Below are 17,756 nucleotides of genomic sequence, written 5' to 3' on the forward strand. Positions count from 1 at the left end.
ACTCCCTGCTGAGAGCTGAGGGGTATTTTAAGGGACCTTGAGGTGGGGAGCCTCGGCAAGGGGGACCAGCCATGACTTGATGGCAGAAGCAGTGGTTGGGGGAAGGGCCTGGTGAAGCCTCCAGCCTGGCACTGCTGGGCTGGCTGATCGGGTACGGACGCCCCTTTTTTAAAAACAAACAAAGACAGCCCCACGGGCCCCTCGCTCTCTGCCTGTGCACTGGGGTATGAAATTGGGGAGGGGGAGAGTCCACATGGCTAACAGAAGGGTGGGAGGGGGCCAGTCATTGACTCTGAAAGGGTGTCCTGCCCGAAACACTCGGGTAATTGCCTTTTTATTGCAGCCACCGCCAAGCCAGACCCCAGAGCTGGGCCGACCAGGAGCCTGCACAAAGCAGGAAAAAGTTGCTCTGATTAATATTACGTTAAATTAAAACTGATTTTCTGCTCTTTCGGGTCCGTTTTTTTCCCTTCCGCTTCCTGGCCCCCCCAGAGGGCCCCCTCCCCTCCCTGGCTGGACGGGATTGCCTCGTCATTTCCAATTCCTTCTCGTATTGATCTTCCTGTAGAAATCAGTTTTGTAATTAGCTGCAAATTAGGCCTTCTACTGGGGGTGAAGCTGCCCCCTGATTTATCACCAGAGTAATTCGCTGTGATCGGAGAGAAATTAAAATGAACTCAATTAGGCTTCAGATTTGCTTTATGGGCCCTGCTCTGAGTTTCAGGGGGAAAAATGACTGTGCTGGTGTTTAATAGTCTAATGAAAGTAAATAAAGGTTATTCATTGTAATACAGCCGGGGACTCAGGGAGGGTGCACTGAGCCGCCCGCCTTGGCCGGCTCCTCCTTTGTTGGTTTATGGCTCAGGGCACCTTAAAAAGACTTTTGATTTTTGTTTTATGAAGACAAACAGCTCATGGGATAAAAGGACAGGCGGGGAGGAAGGCTAGTGCCTGGAAGCTTTTGCAGTCTTAGAGCGGAACTGTGCTGCGTGGAGCCTGGGAGCTGGCTGGTGGGTGTGCGTGTGCATGGGTAAGCACAGTATATGGTGTTGTGCTGTGGTTGTGGGCCTGGCCTGCGCTGGACCTGTGGAAGGAATGGGTGTGTGATTCTGGATTTTCCAGTGAGGCCCTGGGCACTCTACCCATGTGTGGGTGGAGGTGTGTGCTGGGATGTATGTGGAGTTGGTGATCTAGAGACACTTACCCTCTGGCTCCATGTGGCTGACTGTGAGTACTATGGACAGTCAGTGTGTGTGGGAGGGAGCATGTAGGTGTGTAAGCATGTGCACATGTACATGTAAGGAGTTAGTTAGGAGCCATGTTTCTGTACATTGTGTGTTGTGCTGGTATGGCGTGTGAGTGTCCCATGCTGTGTATTCTGGACTATTCTGCATTTGCAGGAAGACTGGGGTCTGGATGGTAAGCAGCCAGCCTGCCTGTGGTCACGTTGGACAGCCGGATTGGCAGCAGGAGGCTGGCACAGGAGTGTGCTGACACTGAGCAAGAGCTCCACGGGCTTGCACAGACTTGCTATAGGTTGCTAGGAGGACTTGGGGAAGAAACACAGCAAGGGGATGTCCCTGAGTACTCCATGCCAGAGCCACAGAATGGTAGAGCTGGAAGGGACTTAATAGACCACTATATCCAAGCCTGTCATTCTACAAATGGAGAAACTGAGGCCCTGAAAAGGATAAGACTTACCCCAAGACCATACTCTTGTATGTGGATCCCATCATTTCTAACTATTACATATCATAATGATACTTCTTAACTATACCATAGTGTTCTTGCAAGAGGAAGTTCACACAGCACACTCCTGATGTCCCCTATGTAACACATGCCCTGCTGGGTATGCACATGGCTGAGTTGTGTGCAAATTCTTGAAAGGCCTCGTTCTGACCAGTTCCTCTCCACCTCTGCAAACAGAAGCACCTTCCTCACCTGTTCTGATTTGATGTGCTCCGATGCCTGGAAGACGTCGGGATAGGAAGGACGCTCAAAGACCCGATCCAAAGCTTCCAGCTGCTGCTGGGTGAAGGTGTCGGCTCTCAAGTGCTTCCGCAAACTGTCCACGCCACTCTGGGAGTCTCCATTGGGAACTGAGCCCTCGGACACATCTGGAGGACACACGGACACTTGGAGCATCAGTGCCAGTCCAGCAGAGGCTAAGGAGTGGCACAATGGGCAAAGGGGTGGTACCTGACTCTGTCCTAAGAGGCTGGCCATGCCTCAGAGACCTGGCTGAGGCAGCCAGAATCTCGGAAGCACCTAGGACGAGAAGAGGAGGGAAGATTCGAAAATGTGGGGTGGGGGAAGGAGTGGGCAGAGATGGAGTCAGAGGGCTCCCAGAGGCCATCTTCCAGGGAGTGTCTCCCCTGGGCCCCCCTCTCTCGCCCAGCCAGAGTCCCCAGGGAGAAGCTGGGTGACTCAGACTGGCATCACTGAGCCTGTGGAGAATTGAACTCGGCTCCAAGATGAATTTCAGTTCCACTGATTCCAAGGGTTGAAAATCATCAAATCTCCGAGGCTGAGTGTAACATGGAGCCTGGGTGAAGTAATTAACTTCACCACTGAGGGAGGAGAGGTTCTGAAAGCAACACACAGGCATTTCACTTGGGGTGGCCGGGGCAGAGACAGAGCAAGAAGACAGCAGGTGTCACGAGAGCCATGAAACACCTAGGAGGACAGGGACTAGAAACAGCGGCTTTGTGGCTGCTGCTTGGGCCCTGGCCACCCTCTATGCCTCTGTCTCTAACCTGGACTCGGGCTCAGGCTTCAGTCAGAGGCAGGCTCCTTGGCTGCCTGGTTCCTCCACTAAGTCTCCACAGGGAGTGGAGACTTCCCCCACCAAGGACGAGCTACCGTTGTGCCACACCAGGGCCCTCTTCATGGGGACATTCTGTCTCCAGGCCATGTTCTACCAGGCTTTCTCAGAACTCTGTTGTCCTTACCCCTCAATCACTGCCTTCCTGCATCAGGCCTATCGGTGTTTTCGGAGCATTCAGTGGGCCAAGTGCCTCCTCTGCTGAGTCTCCCTGGACCCTAGCCCTGCAACCATCCTGGCCCAAAGCTGGGTCCTCCCCAGTCCCAGCCTGGCCACTCCTTGGCTTCCCTCAGTCCAAGACCAGCTGGGGAGCCTTGGGCCTGGGGCCAGCCCACGCTGTAGGCCCAGGGGTATTCCTCTGGGATTGCTATATATATCAGTTTATAGGTGATTATATGATATGATATAATCAATATTGCATTATATACAGTAACGCCGTACAGTATCATTCGCGAGACCATAGAAAATATTACATATTGATTAACCTCAACCTGCAGTCAGCCTCCCTCCCTGGCCTCCCAGATGGAGCATGGGTGTTTGACTTCCTGATGAGGCCTCCCCTTTTCCCTCCGCTCTATTCTGGAGGGGGTGGGAAAGCAAAGAAAGTGTGTGTGAGAGAGAGACCGGGTGGGTGCGGGGGAGAGAAATTAAGACCAGGACCAAGTCTGAGGCAGACAGGCAGACATAGGGTCTTGATATTCCTATGGATATAAAACTTGGTTGTAAATTTATTTATTTCGTGTGTGTGTGTGTGTGTAAAAGCCTCTGAAATAATTTTCGGTCTTAGAGGGTGAATGCATCCTTGTATGTTGGGGTGGGGCATATTTATTTTCCCTGTGTGTGTGAGTATTCTCTGTACATATGCATCCATACATATACAAACATCCAGATAAACGTGTCTGTGTGTGTAAGTGACAAGGCAAGAACCTGTCCGAAAGAATGTGCATGTACACATGTGCGCACATGTGTGTGATCACCCAGATAGTGTGAGCCCACATCTCCCACGTTTCTTCTGTGCCTGCATCTTTTCCCAGGAGGTCCCACCATCCTAATTCCCCTTCTTTTAGCTATTTGCTTGTCCCATTGTGTCTAATTCTCTCTTCCTGGACTCCTCCTTTCTGTGAAGCCCTGCAGGGCCCAGGGAGGCAGGGAGGGTCTTTGTGTGTGCTGATTGCAGTGTCACCAAATGGGTTCTGGGAAAGAAAGTGTGCATTTGTCTGTGAGCATGTGCTCACACATTATGTGTGTCTCTGTGCGTGTGTGTGGCAAGACTCATACCATGCCTCTGTGTACGTTTGTGTATATGCTTGTGTGTGGCTTAACTCACCCCATGCCTCTGTGTGTGCGTGTGTGTGCGCGCGCGCGTGTGTGGAGGGGCTGAACTGAAGCTTTGTCCTCAGGTCACTGGCTGGAGGAGTCTCTTTTCCTTCATTTATTCAGGGGCCCTTCAGATCTTGACAAATCTGTCACTCTAAATTTGCGAGAGATTATGGTGCTCTCTCCCCAGCCCGCAGAGAGGTGATATATGATATCTGCTGCCCCTATTGATTGCCTGATCTGGTGGCAGAGGCCGGCGAAATGAACTTGAAATGAACATCATGCCTCAACTCATTGTGCGTATAATACACTACTTAATCCCACATTTTTCAGCCGCTGTGGAATTCCATTGATCAATCATGTTCCACTGATAGTACTGTTTTAGGGGTTATTGCTGCTCCCTCCGCTCGCCGACCTTTGTATTTATTTATTTTTTTGTACACTCAGGCCCTAGTGGTAAGGCAGGTTACAGAGGCAGCAAGGGACAGAGGGCGACGGAGGGGAGGAAAAGGCCAAAGGAGGTCTGCTACCGGAAGAAGTGGGGTGGGAGCTGGGGAGAAGGAAGAAGAAGAGGAATGGGGTGGGGGACAAGGTGCTAGAGGAGCAGGTGGAAACATGCAGAGGACCCTGAGAGAGGCTGGAGGAGGCTTGAGGAGATTCCCCAAAGGAGAAGGAAGGCGAGGAGGAGGCGGGAAGGTTGGCAGAAGTGATGAATGGTGAAAGAGCACAGAGAAAGTTATGGGGGGCAGGGAAAGGGCACTGGTGGTGCTGGTGAGGGCAGGGAGGCAGCCCCCCTCACCCCCAAATCAGCGAAAGGTCCCATAGGCTCTCATGGGCTTTTTCCAGAGGAGGAGGGTGGTGTTCTGAGGAGATCAGCTCAGGAAGGAAGGGAGGAATGAAAGCAAGGAGAAAGAGCAGGAAGGGAGTGAGGCAAGGTTGGGAGAAAACCCTGGGGTCAGAAGGTCCAGTCCAAGGAGGAGAAGCTCAGGGAAGGGGGAAGCACAGAGGGAAGAGGGAAAATCAGAACAGCCTCCCATCACGGAAACCTGGGGACACAGTGGCTGAGGGAGGACACTTGCCACAGGAATTAGAACAGCTGTTCTGCTCTGGCTGAAGACCTGGGTTTCCAGCAAAGGAGAGCAGCCTGGGGCCTGGATGGGGGTCAGTTTGGAGCGTAAGAGGAAGAGGGAGAGAAACACAAGAGAGTAGAGAAGGAGAGATGGAAAAGAAAAGAGAACAAGGAAGAAGAGACTAGAAAAGGAAGAGAAATGAAGCAGCTGTCAGTGCTGACCACCTGGAGGGACCTTCCCAGATGATGGAGGCTCTGAGTGGGACTTCCCAAGGGGAGAGGGCAAAGTCTCAGAGGTAACAGTAAGGGAGAAGGTTGGAACTGGGCCACTGCTAGGCCCTGATATTGAAGGGCTCTCCTAAAATAGAGGAGGCAGAAGCAGGCCCTTGATCCAGGTTTCAGAGTGAGCAGGGAAGGAAAGTGTGTGAGTAATTAGATACTATCCAACCCAAAGAAGATTCTCCACCTGTCAGCCTCCATGTGCCAAGGAGCCAGACTGTGAGCTCCTGTGGGCAGGGGCCGCGGCTGATGTATTTATGTAGCTATAGCACCAGGCATGGACCTGGGTATCTAGTAAAAAAAAAAAAAAAAATAGTAGGTACTGAATAAATGAGTGAATGAATGAAGGAAGGCAGGAAGGACTAAGGCTCTCCTAGGTTGCAGACTGGCCATCTAACTGGCCTGGCAGCCCAGGACACCCAGTCACTGGGAAGGCCGGTCCCACACATCTCTAGCCCCAGAGGATGTGGGAAAGACCTGCAGGAGTCCCTGGGAAGGCTTATACCCCTTCTTCACTTGCCTCCCACTTCTGGTTACCTTCAGATAGCATCAACTCTGGTCCATAAGAGGCCCTTCCCTCTCTCAGCAATGCCATCCTGCCCACCTATGGTGCCTTTACCCAAAGGACAGAGAACACTATGTTCCCAATTAAGTGTAGAACTTAACCCTTGCAGCTGCAGAACTGCCATCCAAAGCAGGTGGCCCAGGCTGCTTGAAAACAGTGCCCAGAGACTGCCTGTACATTTGGACTGTCCATACCACAGCCCTGGTCACAGAGAGGAGAGTTGGAATAAAATGGGTCTGTCTGCCAGTCAGGGGAAGCTGGTCCCCAGTGAAGACCTGTCCTAAATGACAGAAGGATGCCCTTGGCCTCACCTCTACGAGATAACTTACTAACCCTTTGTCAGGGCTCCAAGAAGAGGGCTGGAGTATGGTGGCCATATGTCCTGGGCTTTCTGGAACAATTCTCATTTCATATATTCTTTCCTACTCTCAGACCACGTTTATAGATTACAGTTGGAAAATGTGGTCACTGTAGGCATAGTAAGTCCCCACAGGGTGAGGAAGTTACTATGTGCTAGTCAAACAATCTCCATGTAGGAAGAATTCAACTCTGTTCTCCTGATGTCCCCTCCCGTTACCATTCGTTAGCTGCTCACAAGTACCAAGAGCTTATGCTGGGCCACTGCTGTACTTGACATACTCATTTAGTCCTCAAAATAACCACGGGAGGTAAGTACTGTTATACTCATTTTAAGGATAAGGAAACTGAGGCAAAGTGAGGTTAAATAGCTTTTCCAAGGCCATACAGTTAGTAAATTACAGTCAGGATTTGAATTCAGGTCTGTCTGACTCCAGAGTCTGCTCTTTAAACATTTCACTCTGCTGCCTGGGTGCCAAACCAAGCAGCTTTCCGCTGGGCCCCATCCGAGATACAGCCTCCCTCCCAGCAACCCCAGTTCTCTACTCTGTGCCCTGCCTATACTGAGGCTACAGCCTATGGCACATGTGCTGGCTAAGCCCAGGCTCTGTCCACAGTGATTAGGGGATTCCTGGTCCAAAATCCTCATTTTATATTCAGGAAAACTACTGGGGTGGGCAGAGAGGTTGGGGGGTGACTTGTCCAAGATCACACAGCTAGGTAGTAGGACTCTCAGGGCTAGGCCCATTCCAGGTACTTTGTTAACTACAGTGTAAGACTCTCAAGGAGAGTAAGCTACCACAAATCTTTTTTGGAATGAGGCAGGATATAAATAAATTACTTAATTAAACAAACTGCTGAGTTAAAACTTTGACATATATTATTCTTTCAAGGGGAACAAAGGCTCATATAGTCTTCTACTCTGACTGCTTCATATTTGCTTAACCAAAAACCAAACCCATTGCTGACCCTATAGGACAGAGTAGAACTGCTCCATAGGGTTTCCAAGGAATGTAAAAAGCTTTCATAGACCTTGGGTTATCTGGGCTTCCCAACCACTCTCCAAGGTGAATGGAGATTATTATTTCCTTTGTAACTGGTGAGGAAACTGAGGGTCAGAGAAAGTGAGGTGCAGATTAAATAAGGGTAAGTGACTAACCCAAAGGCATATGCACCACAGGGCCTGGCATAGGGAAGGCCCTCCATAAATATTTGGGGACTGAACCAACGACCAGCAGCGGCTGCCTGCCCAGCCAATGTCCAGACAGTGGGGCCCCAGTCGCCATGCAAATGAAGAGAACTCCAAAACCAAGGATTAGCTTGACTGGAAGGAGAGCCACCAATATATTGACAATAGCTTCTTCCTGAGCAGAAGTAATTTTTACTTTCTTTTTGTCCAAAATTTTCTCTATCCAGACTTGGTGCAACAAGCGTGTACTACTTCTGCAATTCACTACTTGCCTGTCAGTCCGTTGTACTGTGGTGGCTTGCGTGTGCTATGATGCTGGAAGATACACCATTGGTATTTCAAATACCAACAGGGTCACCCATGGTGGACAGGTTTCAGCAAAGCTTCCTGCTTAAGATAGACTAGGAAGAAATGCCTAGTGATCTACTTCTGAAAAGTAACCAGTGAAAACCCTATGGATCAGAACAGAATATTGCCCAATATACTGCTGGAAGATGAGCCCCCCCTCCCCAGGTTGGAAGGCACTCAAAATACACAGTGGCCTCAAGTGTACCAATGATTGTGAAAGTGGCACAGGACCTGGCAATGTTTTATTTGGTTGTACACGGGGTCACCATGAGTTGGAGCTGACTCCACAACAACTAACAACAACTTCTATAATCATTTTTTTAAATGTCTTTTAATCATTAATGAAAAGATTTTATTTCCTCATTCACTTAGCCCTGTCACTCCCCATCTATTCCTGGCCCTACCTCTCACCTCTCTGAGCCCAGGCCAGAGCCCTCTTCCTGGCCAGTCATGAATGGGGCTATCCAATGAGTTCTCGGCAGCTTGGGGATGGAGTCACAGAACACCATGTCTTGGGGCTGGGGGCCAGGGACAAGGGACAAAACACAAGTGTTTGTCCTCCTTGCATGTTTACATTTTATCTGGATTTCCTAGGTGGTCATTGCAAGGGACTAGAATAAGTCTGGTGACCAAAAGGTGGGTGGGGGTAGCAGTAATAGAATGAAATAATGTTGTTTCCTTGGTCAGAAAGCACAAAAGCACATCAAAGTCTACAAAATCAAGATGGGATGAAAAGCCATTGTCCACCAAATCCTAGCAAACAGGAATTAGGCATTTCCAAATAATTTTTTAAAAGTATAATAACTGTACTAACTTCAGTTTTCTAAGTCCAAGTACAAATGTCTACCTGTTATGGGAAAACTAACAATATTAGAGCTTTCATAGACACTTATTAAATTTGCTCAACTTTATGAGGTATTTATTATCATCATTCTCATTTTTCACATAGGGAAACAGTCTCACAGAGGCAAGATATTTGCTCAACATCCTGGAGCTAGTAAGTGGCAAATGGATGTCTTTTGACTTCACACTATCAATTTTCCTTCTTTGTCAAAGACCATCATCATCATCGTCGTCATCATCATAGCTCTCATTTATTGTACAGCTACTACGCGCTAGGCATGCCCAAAATATATACATTGTCTCTAATTCTCACAGGACACTTGCAAAGGACCTATCATCAGCTCAGTTTTACAAATGAGGAAACACACTCATAAGATCACACAAATAGCAAGAAGCAACCTTAGGGAAAGTAAGTCTGACTTTATCCAACAGACAGAAAATGACCGGAAAAAGTGAAACCTGAAATCTGTGGAGGAAGGGAGCAGTGGCTGATGGGCCTCAGGCCTCAGAAGGTTGGGGCCAGCTGTGCTTGGGGGTCGGGTGCCCTGACCAAACATTTATTTTGACTGCTCACCTCTGCACCCTCTCACTTTCCACCATAGCTCCTCCACATACCACTATCCCCCCCTTGAAGGGTTCACCCCCAGGCTGTCCCCCAGTCTCCCCAGCTGCCAGTTGTTGCAGTTTCAAACTCAATTGTTCTCCTTGGTACTGAGGCAAATGGAGTCATTAATTACCTTCTATCGGCTGGGCTGAGTTCAGAAGGCGATCAATATCCCCGCTTGTCATTCAGGGCAGCCCGCCTGTGCAGCCCAGCCCCACCCCCACTGCAGCGCAGCAGGACCATGGAGGTCTGGGCTGACACCCCGGACCTCCCATCTGATTGGGAACAGGGAGTGAGGTTTGAGACACTGAGGAATGGGGCTGGCTCCCCCAGGTCTGCACGTTTCTGACTGGCAGGAGAGGATATGGAATGGGGTTGGGGGGTGGGGGGGAAGTGGGGACGCAGAGGTGGGAGGAGAAAGGAGAGGGAAGGAGTGTGAGGGCATGAGGAGAGAAGGGAGGGGAGGCAGAAAAAGGGAAAGGAGAAAGAAGAGAGGAAGAGAGTCTGGGCATGGAGAAATAGAAAAACAAGGAGAGAGGAAGGACAGGATGCTGAAATGGGCCAGGAAGGGGCTCCAGAGGGCCAGGCTGGGGAAGGTGCTGGTGGATGACACACCCCATTGCCTCCCAGCCATAAAATGGACATTGTGTGAGTCTGGCCTGGCCAAGCTCAAGAGGAGAACATGAAGAAGCCCTTGGCCATATGGCCCAAAGCTTTGGCTCTGTACAAGACCAGGTTCTGTCAGCCTTCTAGCTCTGGCAAACTTCCTGCTCTCCTTGACCAAGTCCAGCTTCTAAACACTCAGTGAGTTCATGATAGGGCAAGAGGCTGTCTAGCCAGCCTGGCCTTGGTCTTGCTTTGCCCATTTATACCCAGTTGCCTCTAGGGACACTAACTGTGTTAGTGACTGTAGCCCCATAACATCTCCTGGGTTGAAATTGTAGTTTTGCTCACTCACTTGCGATATGACCTTGTACAAGTCCCTTGAGCTTTTCTGGACTAAGTATCTTCAGCTGTACCTAAGAGGTACTAGCTCCTCACTCAGCAATATTAATTTCTTCTTTCTCTGTTTCAATAGCCATCTATCTGAACCTCTACAGTAGAAATAATAATACCAACAGCAAAAATCAATTGAGTTCCTATTAAGTACTAGGCACTGTGGTTAGCATACATACACTGATTGAATCTTTACAATAACAGCAAGTAACATTTTCAAGTGTTTACTATATATCAGATACTAATCTAAGAATTTTATATAGTAAGCTTCTATTATCTCCATTTTGTAGGTAAAGAAATGGAAGTGCAGAGGTTAAAGAACTTTCCAAAGGTTACCCAGCTAACACTTGTTGGAGGAGACAGAACCAAGCACAGGTAATATGCTTCTGTCAGCTGAGCTCATAACCTGGAAAAACCAAGAGCTGGAAAGGTTAAGTACCTCAGCCAAAATTTCTTACTACATCCAGCAAGTAAGCCAAATTTAGAATCTGTGTTGTAGCTATTTTTTTTAATGTTTGCCTTCTCCACTAGCCTGTGAATATTCTGAAGGGAGGTACCCCATCTTTTTCATCTCTGTAAACCTAACATGGGGCTTGGCGTATAGTAGGTAATCAAAAATGTTGGTTGATGTGTCAAATAGAATTCTAAAAAGCAAAGGTTAATAAATTCCTAACTTGCCTTGCACATTTTATCTTTTAGAAGGAAAAAGAAGCAACAAAAGAAATCACTGCTCTGAGTTCAGAGTTCTCACATTTTGCAGCTGGAAAGGATCATGGAGATAATTTAATCTGATTCTCTTTTAGAGATTAAAAAAAAAAAAAGGTGCAGAAAAGTTAGGTGATTGTCCCATGTCACACAGCTAGTCAACGCCAGAATGGAAACCTAGGTTCCCAGCCCTGCGCCCTTCCCACTATTCTGGACTGCTTCATTCTGACTAAGAAAGAAAAACTGAAAAAGGGAAGCAATGGGGATCTGGAAAGCAAACAACCACGCCTAGAACTGATAGTAGCAAAGGAAGGGGACAAGGGACAGAATCCCATCTAAGGGAAGAAAAGAGGTATTGAGAGAAAGGATGGGCATGTGGTCCCATGGCAAAAAATTCTAGAAGGGGAAATAATTCCATAAAGACAGGATGCTCTAAAAATGAAATTGTGCCTCTATAAGCTCAAGTGATCAATCTGACAATGTAAAGGGGTGAGGAAGGGGTGGAAAGAGAAGGGCATTTAAAGAACATCATTGTCGTTGCAATAAGCTTTAAAATATGATGAGCCTAGATTTTAAAAGGACATGTACACCAAACAGTAGAAGATTATGCAGCCATTAAAAAATCGTGTTTTTGAAGAATATTTAATGACATGTGAAAATGGTCCTGATATAATGTTAACTGAAAATAGCAAAATGCAAAGCTGTATATACAGTATCATTCCAATTTTGATTAAAAATTACATATATATAAAACTGTAGATACACAGGAGAAAAAAAGACTGGAAACAATATACAAAATACCAGCAGTGGTTATATCTTGGTGATGGGTGATTTAAAAAAATATCTGTATCTTCCAAGTATGTTACAGTAAGCATGTATTACACTTATTATCAGATGAAAGTTATTTTTTTTCTCTCTGTTATAATGGGCACACAACAGATGGAAGGAGGAGACCATAACCAAGGACGGATATGACAGCAACATGAGCCTGTCGGAAAGACAAAAACTCAGAATAAGCTGAGACAACAAAAAAGGGCCTTGATAGCTATGTTTGGAGAAAAAAAAAAGAAGGCAGGTGGAGACTCACTGCTTGGAAAGAGGTTGTAATACTGAGAGGGAAGGCAGAACTTCTCAACCCCCAGCTTGCCTCTGCCTTCTTGATCATCGAAAAGAATCTTCAAAATGGGAACAGCATAACAGGCACCGGTAGAAGCGCCTGGAGCCCAGGTCAGGGAAGGGCCTGGGCAGGTAACCCCTAGTCATATATCAGGATCCTAGGGAAAAAAGTAGGTACGATTGCAAAAGTAGGTAGGATCTTGATAATCCTTATGGAGTCACAACGAAAAGATTTGGCAGTGACAAGCCTAACGTCATCCTGGCTTACAGAAAACGGAGAAAGATAAACTTATGCAAACAACATTCTAATAAATTCAATAAGAAGCTCTGGAAATCTTTTAGAAGAAAATATGATACAGCTAATTTGTGGGCACTAGAAAAAAATGGTGATACCCTGGAGCCTACATATAAAAAAATAAGTTGTGGTCCATTAACTCAATATCAGTGCTTAGATCTAATGCCTCCCCCAAGAAGACTTCCCCAATTGCCCTGGTTACAAGCAACTGCTCCTTTTTTTTTTTTTTTTTAACATTCATCATAGCACATCAAACCTTGATCATAGCACTTATCACATCCTGCTCAAATGATGATTAATGGTGTGTGCATCTATTTTCCTACTAGATTATAAGTTTCTTAAGGTCAAGGACCATGCCCTATTTGCCTTTGTAAATCAGTTCCTGCTGTGCTTTATATATAGCAGGAACTCAGTTTGTACATCAACTTAAACTGGATTTTTTTTATTGATTAAGGAAATGCTGTGGATGTAGTGAACGTTAACATTTGGCAAAGAATGTTCTTCCTAGCGTTATAGACAAAATGAAGAAAAGTGAAATGGTTGATAGTTGTTGGGCTCAACAGTACCTAAAATATTCACTGATTGCAACTTGGAGAGAACACTCCAGTGTCATAGACCATGTGGCTTTCCTTTAATTTATCTATTCAACTCTTTAAAAAGCTAGTTGGATGAAGGTATGGAGGACATCCCTATGACCTTACTAGGATGGAATTATGAGCCCAAACCAACCAGATGAAATTCAACAGGGATAAATGGAATGCCCTATGTTTAGGTTAAAAAAAATCAATTACACAAGTGCAGAATGGGGTAGACCTGGCTTGATAGCAATTGATGTGAAAAAGATCTCGAGGTTTTAGTTGACCACGAACCCAATATGAGCTTGAGTCTGACACAGCTGTTAAATCGAATGCAATCTTAGGCTACATTATGGATGTAGAGTCTCCAGATGGAGAGTGGCAATGGTACCACTTTCGTGGTGTCGGCTAGACTGTCTCTAGAGTTTAGTGTTCATTTAAGAGGGTCTTTAACTTTAACACTCAAGAATGAACCAAGAGATGGGCAACCAGGATGGTGAGGGATCTCCCTCAAGGATAGGGACCACATCATGTGAGAAACTGAAGTTCACCCAGTGTTTAGCCAGTGTTTTGCCAGGTGCTCAATAATAATGATGGAATGAGTGGAAGAAAGGAAAGGAGGGAGAGAAGGGAGAGCACCAAATGGAGATCTTTACTACCATTCTATGTTGTAAGTGGAAACCCTGGTGGCGTAGTGGCTAAGTGCTACGGCTGCTAACCAAGAGGCTGGCAGTTCAAATCCGCCAGGCGCTCCTTGGAAACTCTATGGGGCAGTTCTACTCTGTCCTATAGGGTCGCTATGAGTCGGAATCGACTCGACGGCAGTGGGTTTGGTTTTTGGTTTTGGATGTTGTAAGTGTCATCTCTATTTTATAGTCGAGAAAACTGAAATTCAGAGAGATTATGTAATTAGTCAAGGGCTTTGAGTGATACAAATAGTTAACATGCTTGGCTGCTAAACAAAAGGGGAAGTTTGGGTCCACCCAGAGGTGCCTAGTTAAAAAGGCCTGGTGATCTACTTTCAATAAAATTAGCCACTGAAAACCCTGTGGAGCACAGTTCTACTCTGATACACAGGGAGTCACCATGAATTGGAGTTGACTTGGCAACTGGTTTTAAAGGTCCTAGGAGCCCTGGTGGCACAGTGGTTAAACGCTTAGCTGCTAACCGAAAAGGTTGGTGGTTTGAACCCACCAGCCACTCCGCAGGAGAAAGATGTGGCAGTCTGCTTCCATAAAGATTACAACCTTGGAAACCCTATGGGGCAGTTCTATTCTATCTTATTAGGGTCACTGTGGTAGAGCCCTGGTGGTACAGTTGCTAAGAGTTTGGCTGCTAAACAAAAGGTCGCAGTTTGAATCCACCAGCCATTACTTGGAAACACTGTGGGGCAGTTCTACTCTGTCCTATAGGGTTGACTATGAGTCAGAATTGACTCCACGGCAACTTTTTTTTTTTTAATGGTAGAGCAAGTAAGGATCTCACATTCACACATTTAGACTCCTGGACACCAAAAGACTCAGTATAAAGGCAGTGCTGCTAACAATGATAACTGTCCACCTGTGTCCTGTGTCCAGGAGATGCTGTGACCCACCATGCCAAACAGGACTGCTGGGAGAGTTCTAGAAGGAGTAGCAGATAAGACTGGATGAATCTGAGACTCTGCTTTGTGACCACCCTCAGCGGAATCACTGGTTTACTTCCACCCGTGAGGCACCCCTGGAGACAACCTCAAATTTTAGCCACTGCCAGGTTCAAACTCCCCGTCCTCCTCAAAGCCTTTCCTGTCCGCTCTTCTAGTCTACTTCCCTGAATTCCTACATAGCCACAAGGTTCAGCATTTAATTAACAGCTAATTGTTTGTTGTGTGATAGCCTTGCCTCCCCCAGTAGATTGTAAGCTCCTTGAGATCTGCCTCCTGGTTATTTGCTCCTCTCCTGTGTCCCAATACAGTTGGCTCTTGGGCTCACACTGAAACAAAGCTCCCCAGAGAGAAAGTATACATTTTGCCAATATTCCAGCTATGTACATGCCACAGTAAAGTCATAGACTCTCAGCTCTCTGAACTGATTTACAGGAAATCTGCCTGAGGACAGAGGGATAACCCTGGGTGGTGAAAATAGTTAATGCGCTCGGCTGCCAACGGAAAGGTTGGAGGCTCGAGCCCATCCAGAGAAGTCTCGGAGGAACCTCTGGTGATTGACTTCTAAAAAATCAGCCATTGAAAACCCTATGGCGCACAGTTCCACTCGGACACTCATGGGTTGCCATGAGTGTCATTAACTCGATGGCAACCTGGAGAGAAGAGGGAAATATGAGAGAGACCTAGAACCCCAAGGAATTGTGCCAGTTCCGTCACTTTCTCCATTTTGAATAAGTTAGCCCCCTCAAAAAAAAAAAAAAAAAAAAGAGTCCCCGGGTTACCTGTGGAAAAGAAAGGCATGGGCATCCATGTGGTTAGTGCACGAGGCAGCCCAAGTGTGTGTGGGAGAAGTGGAAGAAGGCTGGCAGGTACAGATGGACGAGGAGGGGTGAGGGAAGGCCAGGGACAATGCAAAGGGGAGGGGTGAGGATAAGGTGGGTTTGGGTGAATTTCCTGGAGAGATCAAGCTTCCACCTGGGAGCACTGCTGTGCCTTCCTGCTGGCCTGATGGCAGCAGCCAGGTCTCACTGGCTGAGACTCACCAATCCACCGATGGGGAAGGAGGGCTCAAAGAGTGTCTCTTTTCTTGGGACCTGAGCCCTCCTTCTCAGTCCCCTCTAGGTCCTCAGGAGGAGGAGGTGGGGTTTCTGCCTAGGTGCTGCTCCCGCTGGACCAAGCAGGGGCCAGACCCAGTTAGAAACCTCTCTGGAGCCAGGAGAGAAGGGGGCTTTGTTAGCTCAAAGGACACAAGCAAGGCGAAAAATTACATACCAGGCTGCCCTAAGTATGCTTGTTTAGAGAAACTGCTTGCATTTATGAAGTCTTTGGTGCGGAAAGCAGGGTTGCAAATGACTGCATCAGAGCGACAGTAAAGGCCATTAATTTCCTGTTATGTTTTCCTGTGTTGGGGGCTTTATTAATTTAATTTTACACTGTCGAACAACAGCGAGAGCTGACACTGCCACGCCACCGCCACGGCTGGGGTTTTCTTTTTGTGTGTGTAGCAAGGCTTTGCCTGCCATGCAAATCAACACTATTACTGGAACCAATAAAGACGTGTGGAGGGAAGAGGGAGGGATAAGGAGGCAGAGGAGGAGGGAGGGAAGGATGGAGAAGGGGAGAGAGGGGGCGAAAGCCATCCTTGGCCAGTTGCTGCTTCCTTCCATGCCTAGCATCTCCTAGTGGCCCAGGGTGTCCTCCACAATCAGCAGTTCTGCCCCTCCACTTTCCCTTCCTCCCGCCTCTTGTCTGGATTCTCTGCCTTTCCACGTCTCTACCTCTGGTGTCGCCCTCTATCCCAGTTCCTGGCAGAGCCTGAATAAGAGCACGCAGTTCCCAGGAAGAGCGGGGAGATGCCTTCTCCCCATGGCCTGTCCCCAGCCAAGGCATGTTGCAGCAGCCACAGAGACCAGAGACTCGATGTGCCCATCTGCAGGCTGGGCCCAAGGCCTGTGCTGCATACTTCCTTTTCCAGGCATTTTTCTCCTCCACGCTCCCCTGCCCTCTAAATTCAAGGATCCTGGCCTACTTACATATTATCAGTGGACACACACTCCTACACACACATGCGCCCATGTGGTCATGCACATGAAGAAGGGTCTAGAAAGGCAGATACTCCAACAAGCTTATAAGTCCCTCTGAAGAGCTCCCATGTCCTAATCTGGTCAACCATTTATTTCCCTTGAATACTTGGGAAAAAAAAAAGTCTCTAATTGTTTCCCCTTAAGAGACCTCAGTAGCTATCCTCAGTAGCTGCAGAGCACCCACTTAGTCTAGGCCAAGATGCCAGAGAAAGATGGATCCTGACATCAGAAGAAAAGGCGGATTCATGGGAGACTCAATGGTACCACATTCTGGCCCCTTTTACTACCTAGTCCTCCTGTCCACTACCCTAAGACCACCTACAATGCCTCTCATCCAGAGCAGTTTCTATAAGTGGGCTGGCTGCTTCAGGTAGTCCACACGGTCCTTGACCCAGCTCGCCACGCCTCTAGTCCACCCAGGTGTCCACACTGCCTATGTGTCTGGGTGGGTTACACTGCCAAAGGAGGTATAAATGGGCTTGGGGAGGTGAGAGAGATGGAAAGTATAGCTCCTAGAACAACACCTGCTGGACATAACCCACCTGCATCCCTCCATCCAAGGTTTGAAGCTGGCCAGGGCTTAGAGAGATCCAAGTGAGCCCAGTGTGTGTGTGAGTGAGTTTGTGTGTGTGTGTGTGTGCGCGCGTGCGCACACACATTTCTCCCTCTGTCACTGGCTTGCCTGTTCTCCTGCCTGCACTTTCTGCTTCAGGAGCTGTCTGGCAGGCTCTGAGAGGCTGTTGGATGGGATCCAGCTCTCCCTGGGAGAAAAGCATAAACTTCATAAACTGCATTTACTTTAATGCAGGTTCCTGGGGCTCCTTTCCTCAGGCTTTTCTTCTCTCCCCTTGTCTGCTCTGTCTCGATCGCATTTTATCCCTGCCCCTGTGTGCACCCAGACCTTCACACACTCTCTCTCTCTCTCTCTCTCTCTCACACACACACACA

At 47.7% G+C, this 17,756-nt stretch overlaps 1 protein-coding gene across 5 annotated transcripts in view; it reads right to left on the reverse strand.

The window, feature by feature from the left end:
• The window catches only part of PAX2 (paired box 2), an 82,311-nt gene that overhangs the window by 20,182 nt on the left and 44,373 nt on the right, over positions 1-17,756 (reverse strand). For all 5 annotated transcript variants that reach the window (XM_064269448.1, XM_064269446.1, XM_064269444.1 and 2 more), the window contains one exon: positions 1,942-2,117. In XM_064269448.1, the coding sequence (XP_064125518.1) occupies positions 1,942-2,117 (176 nt within the window). The remainder of the gene's footprint in view (positions 1-1,941; positions 2,118-17,756) is intronic.

This window comes from Loxodonta africana, chromosome 16 (genome assembly GCF_030014295.1).
Source record: "Loxodonta africana isolate mLoxAfr1 chromosome 16, mLoxAfr1.hap2, whole genome shotgun sequence".
NCBI lineage: Eukaryota > Metazoa > Chordata > Mammalia > Proboscidea > Elephantidae > Loxodonta > Loxodonta africana.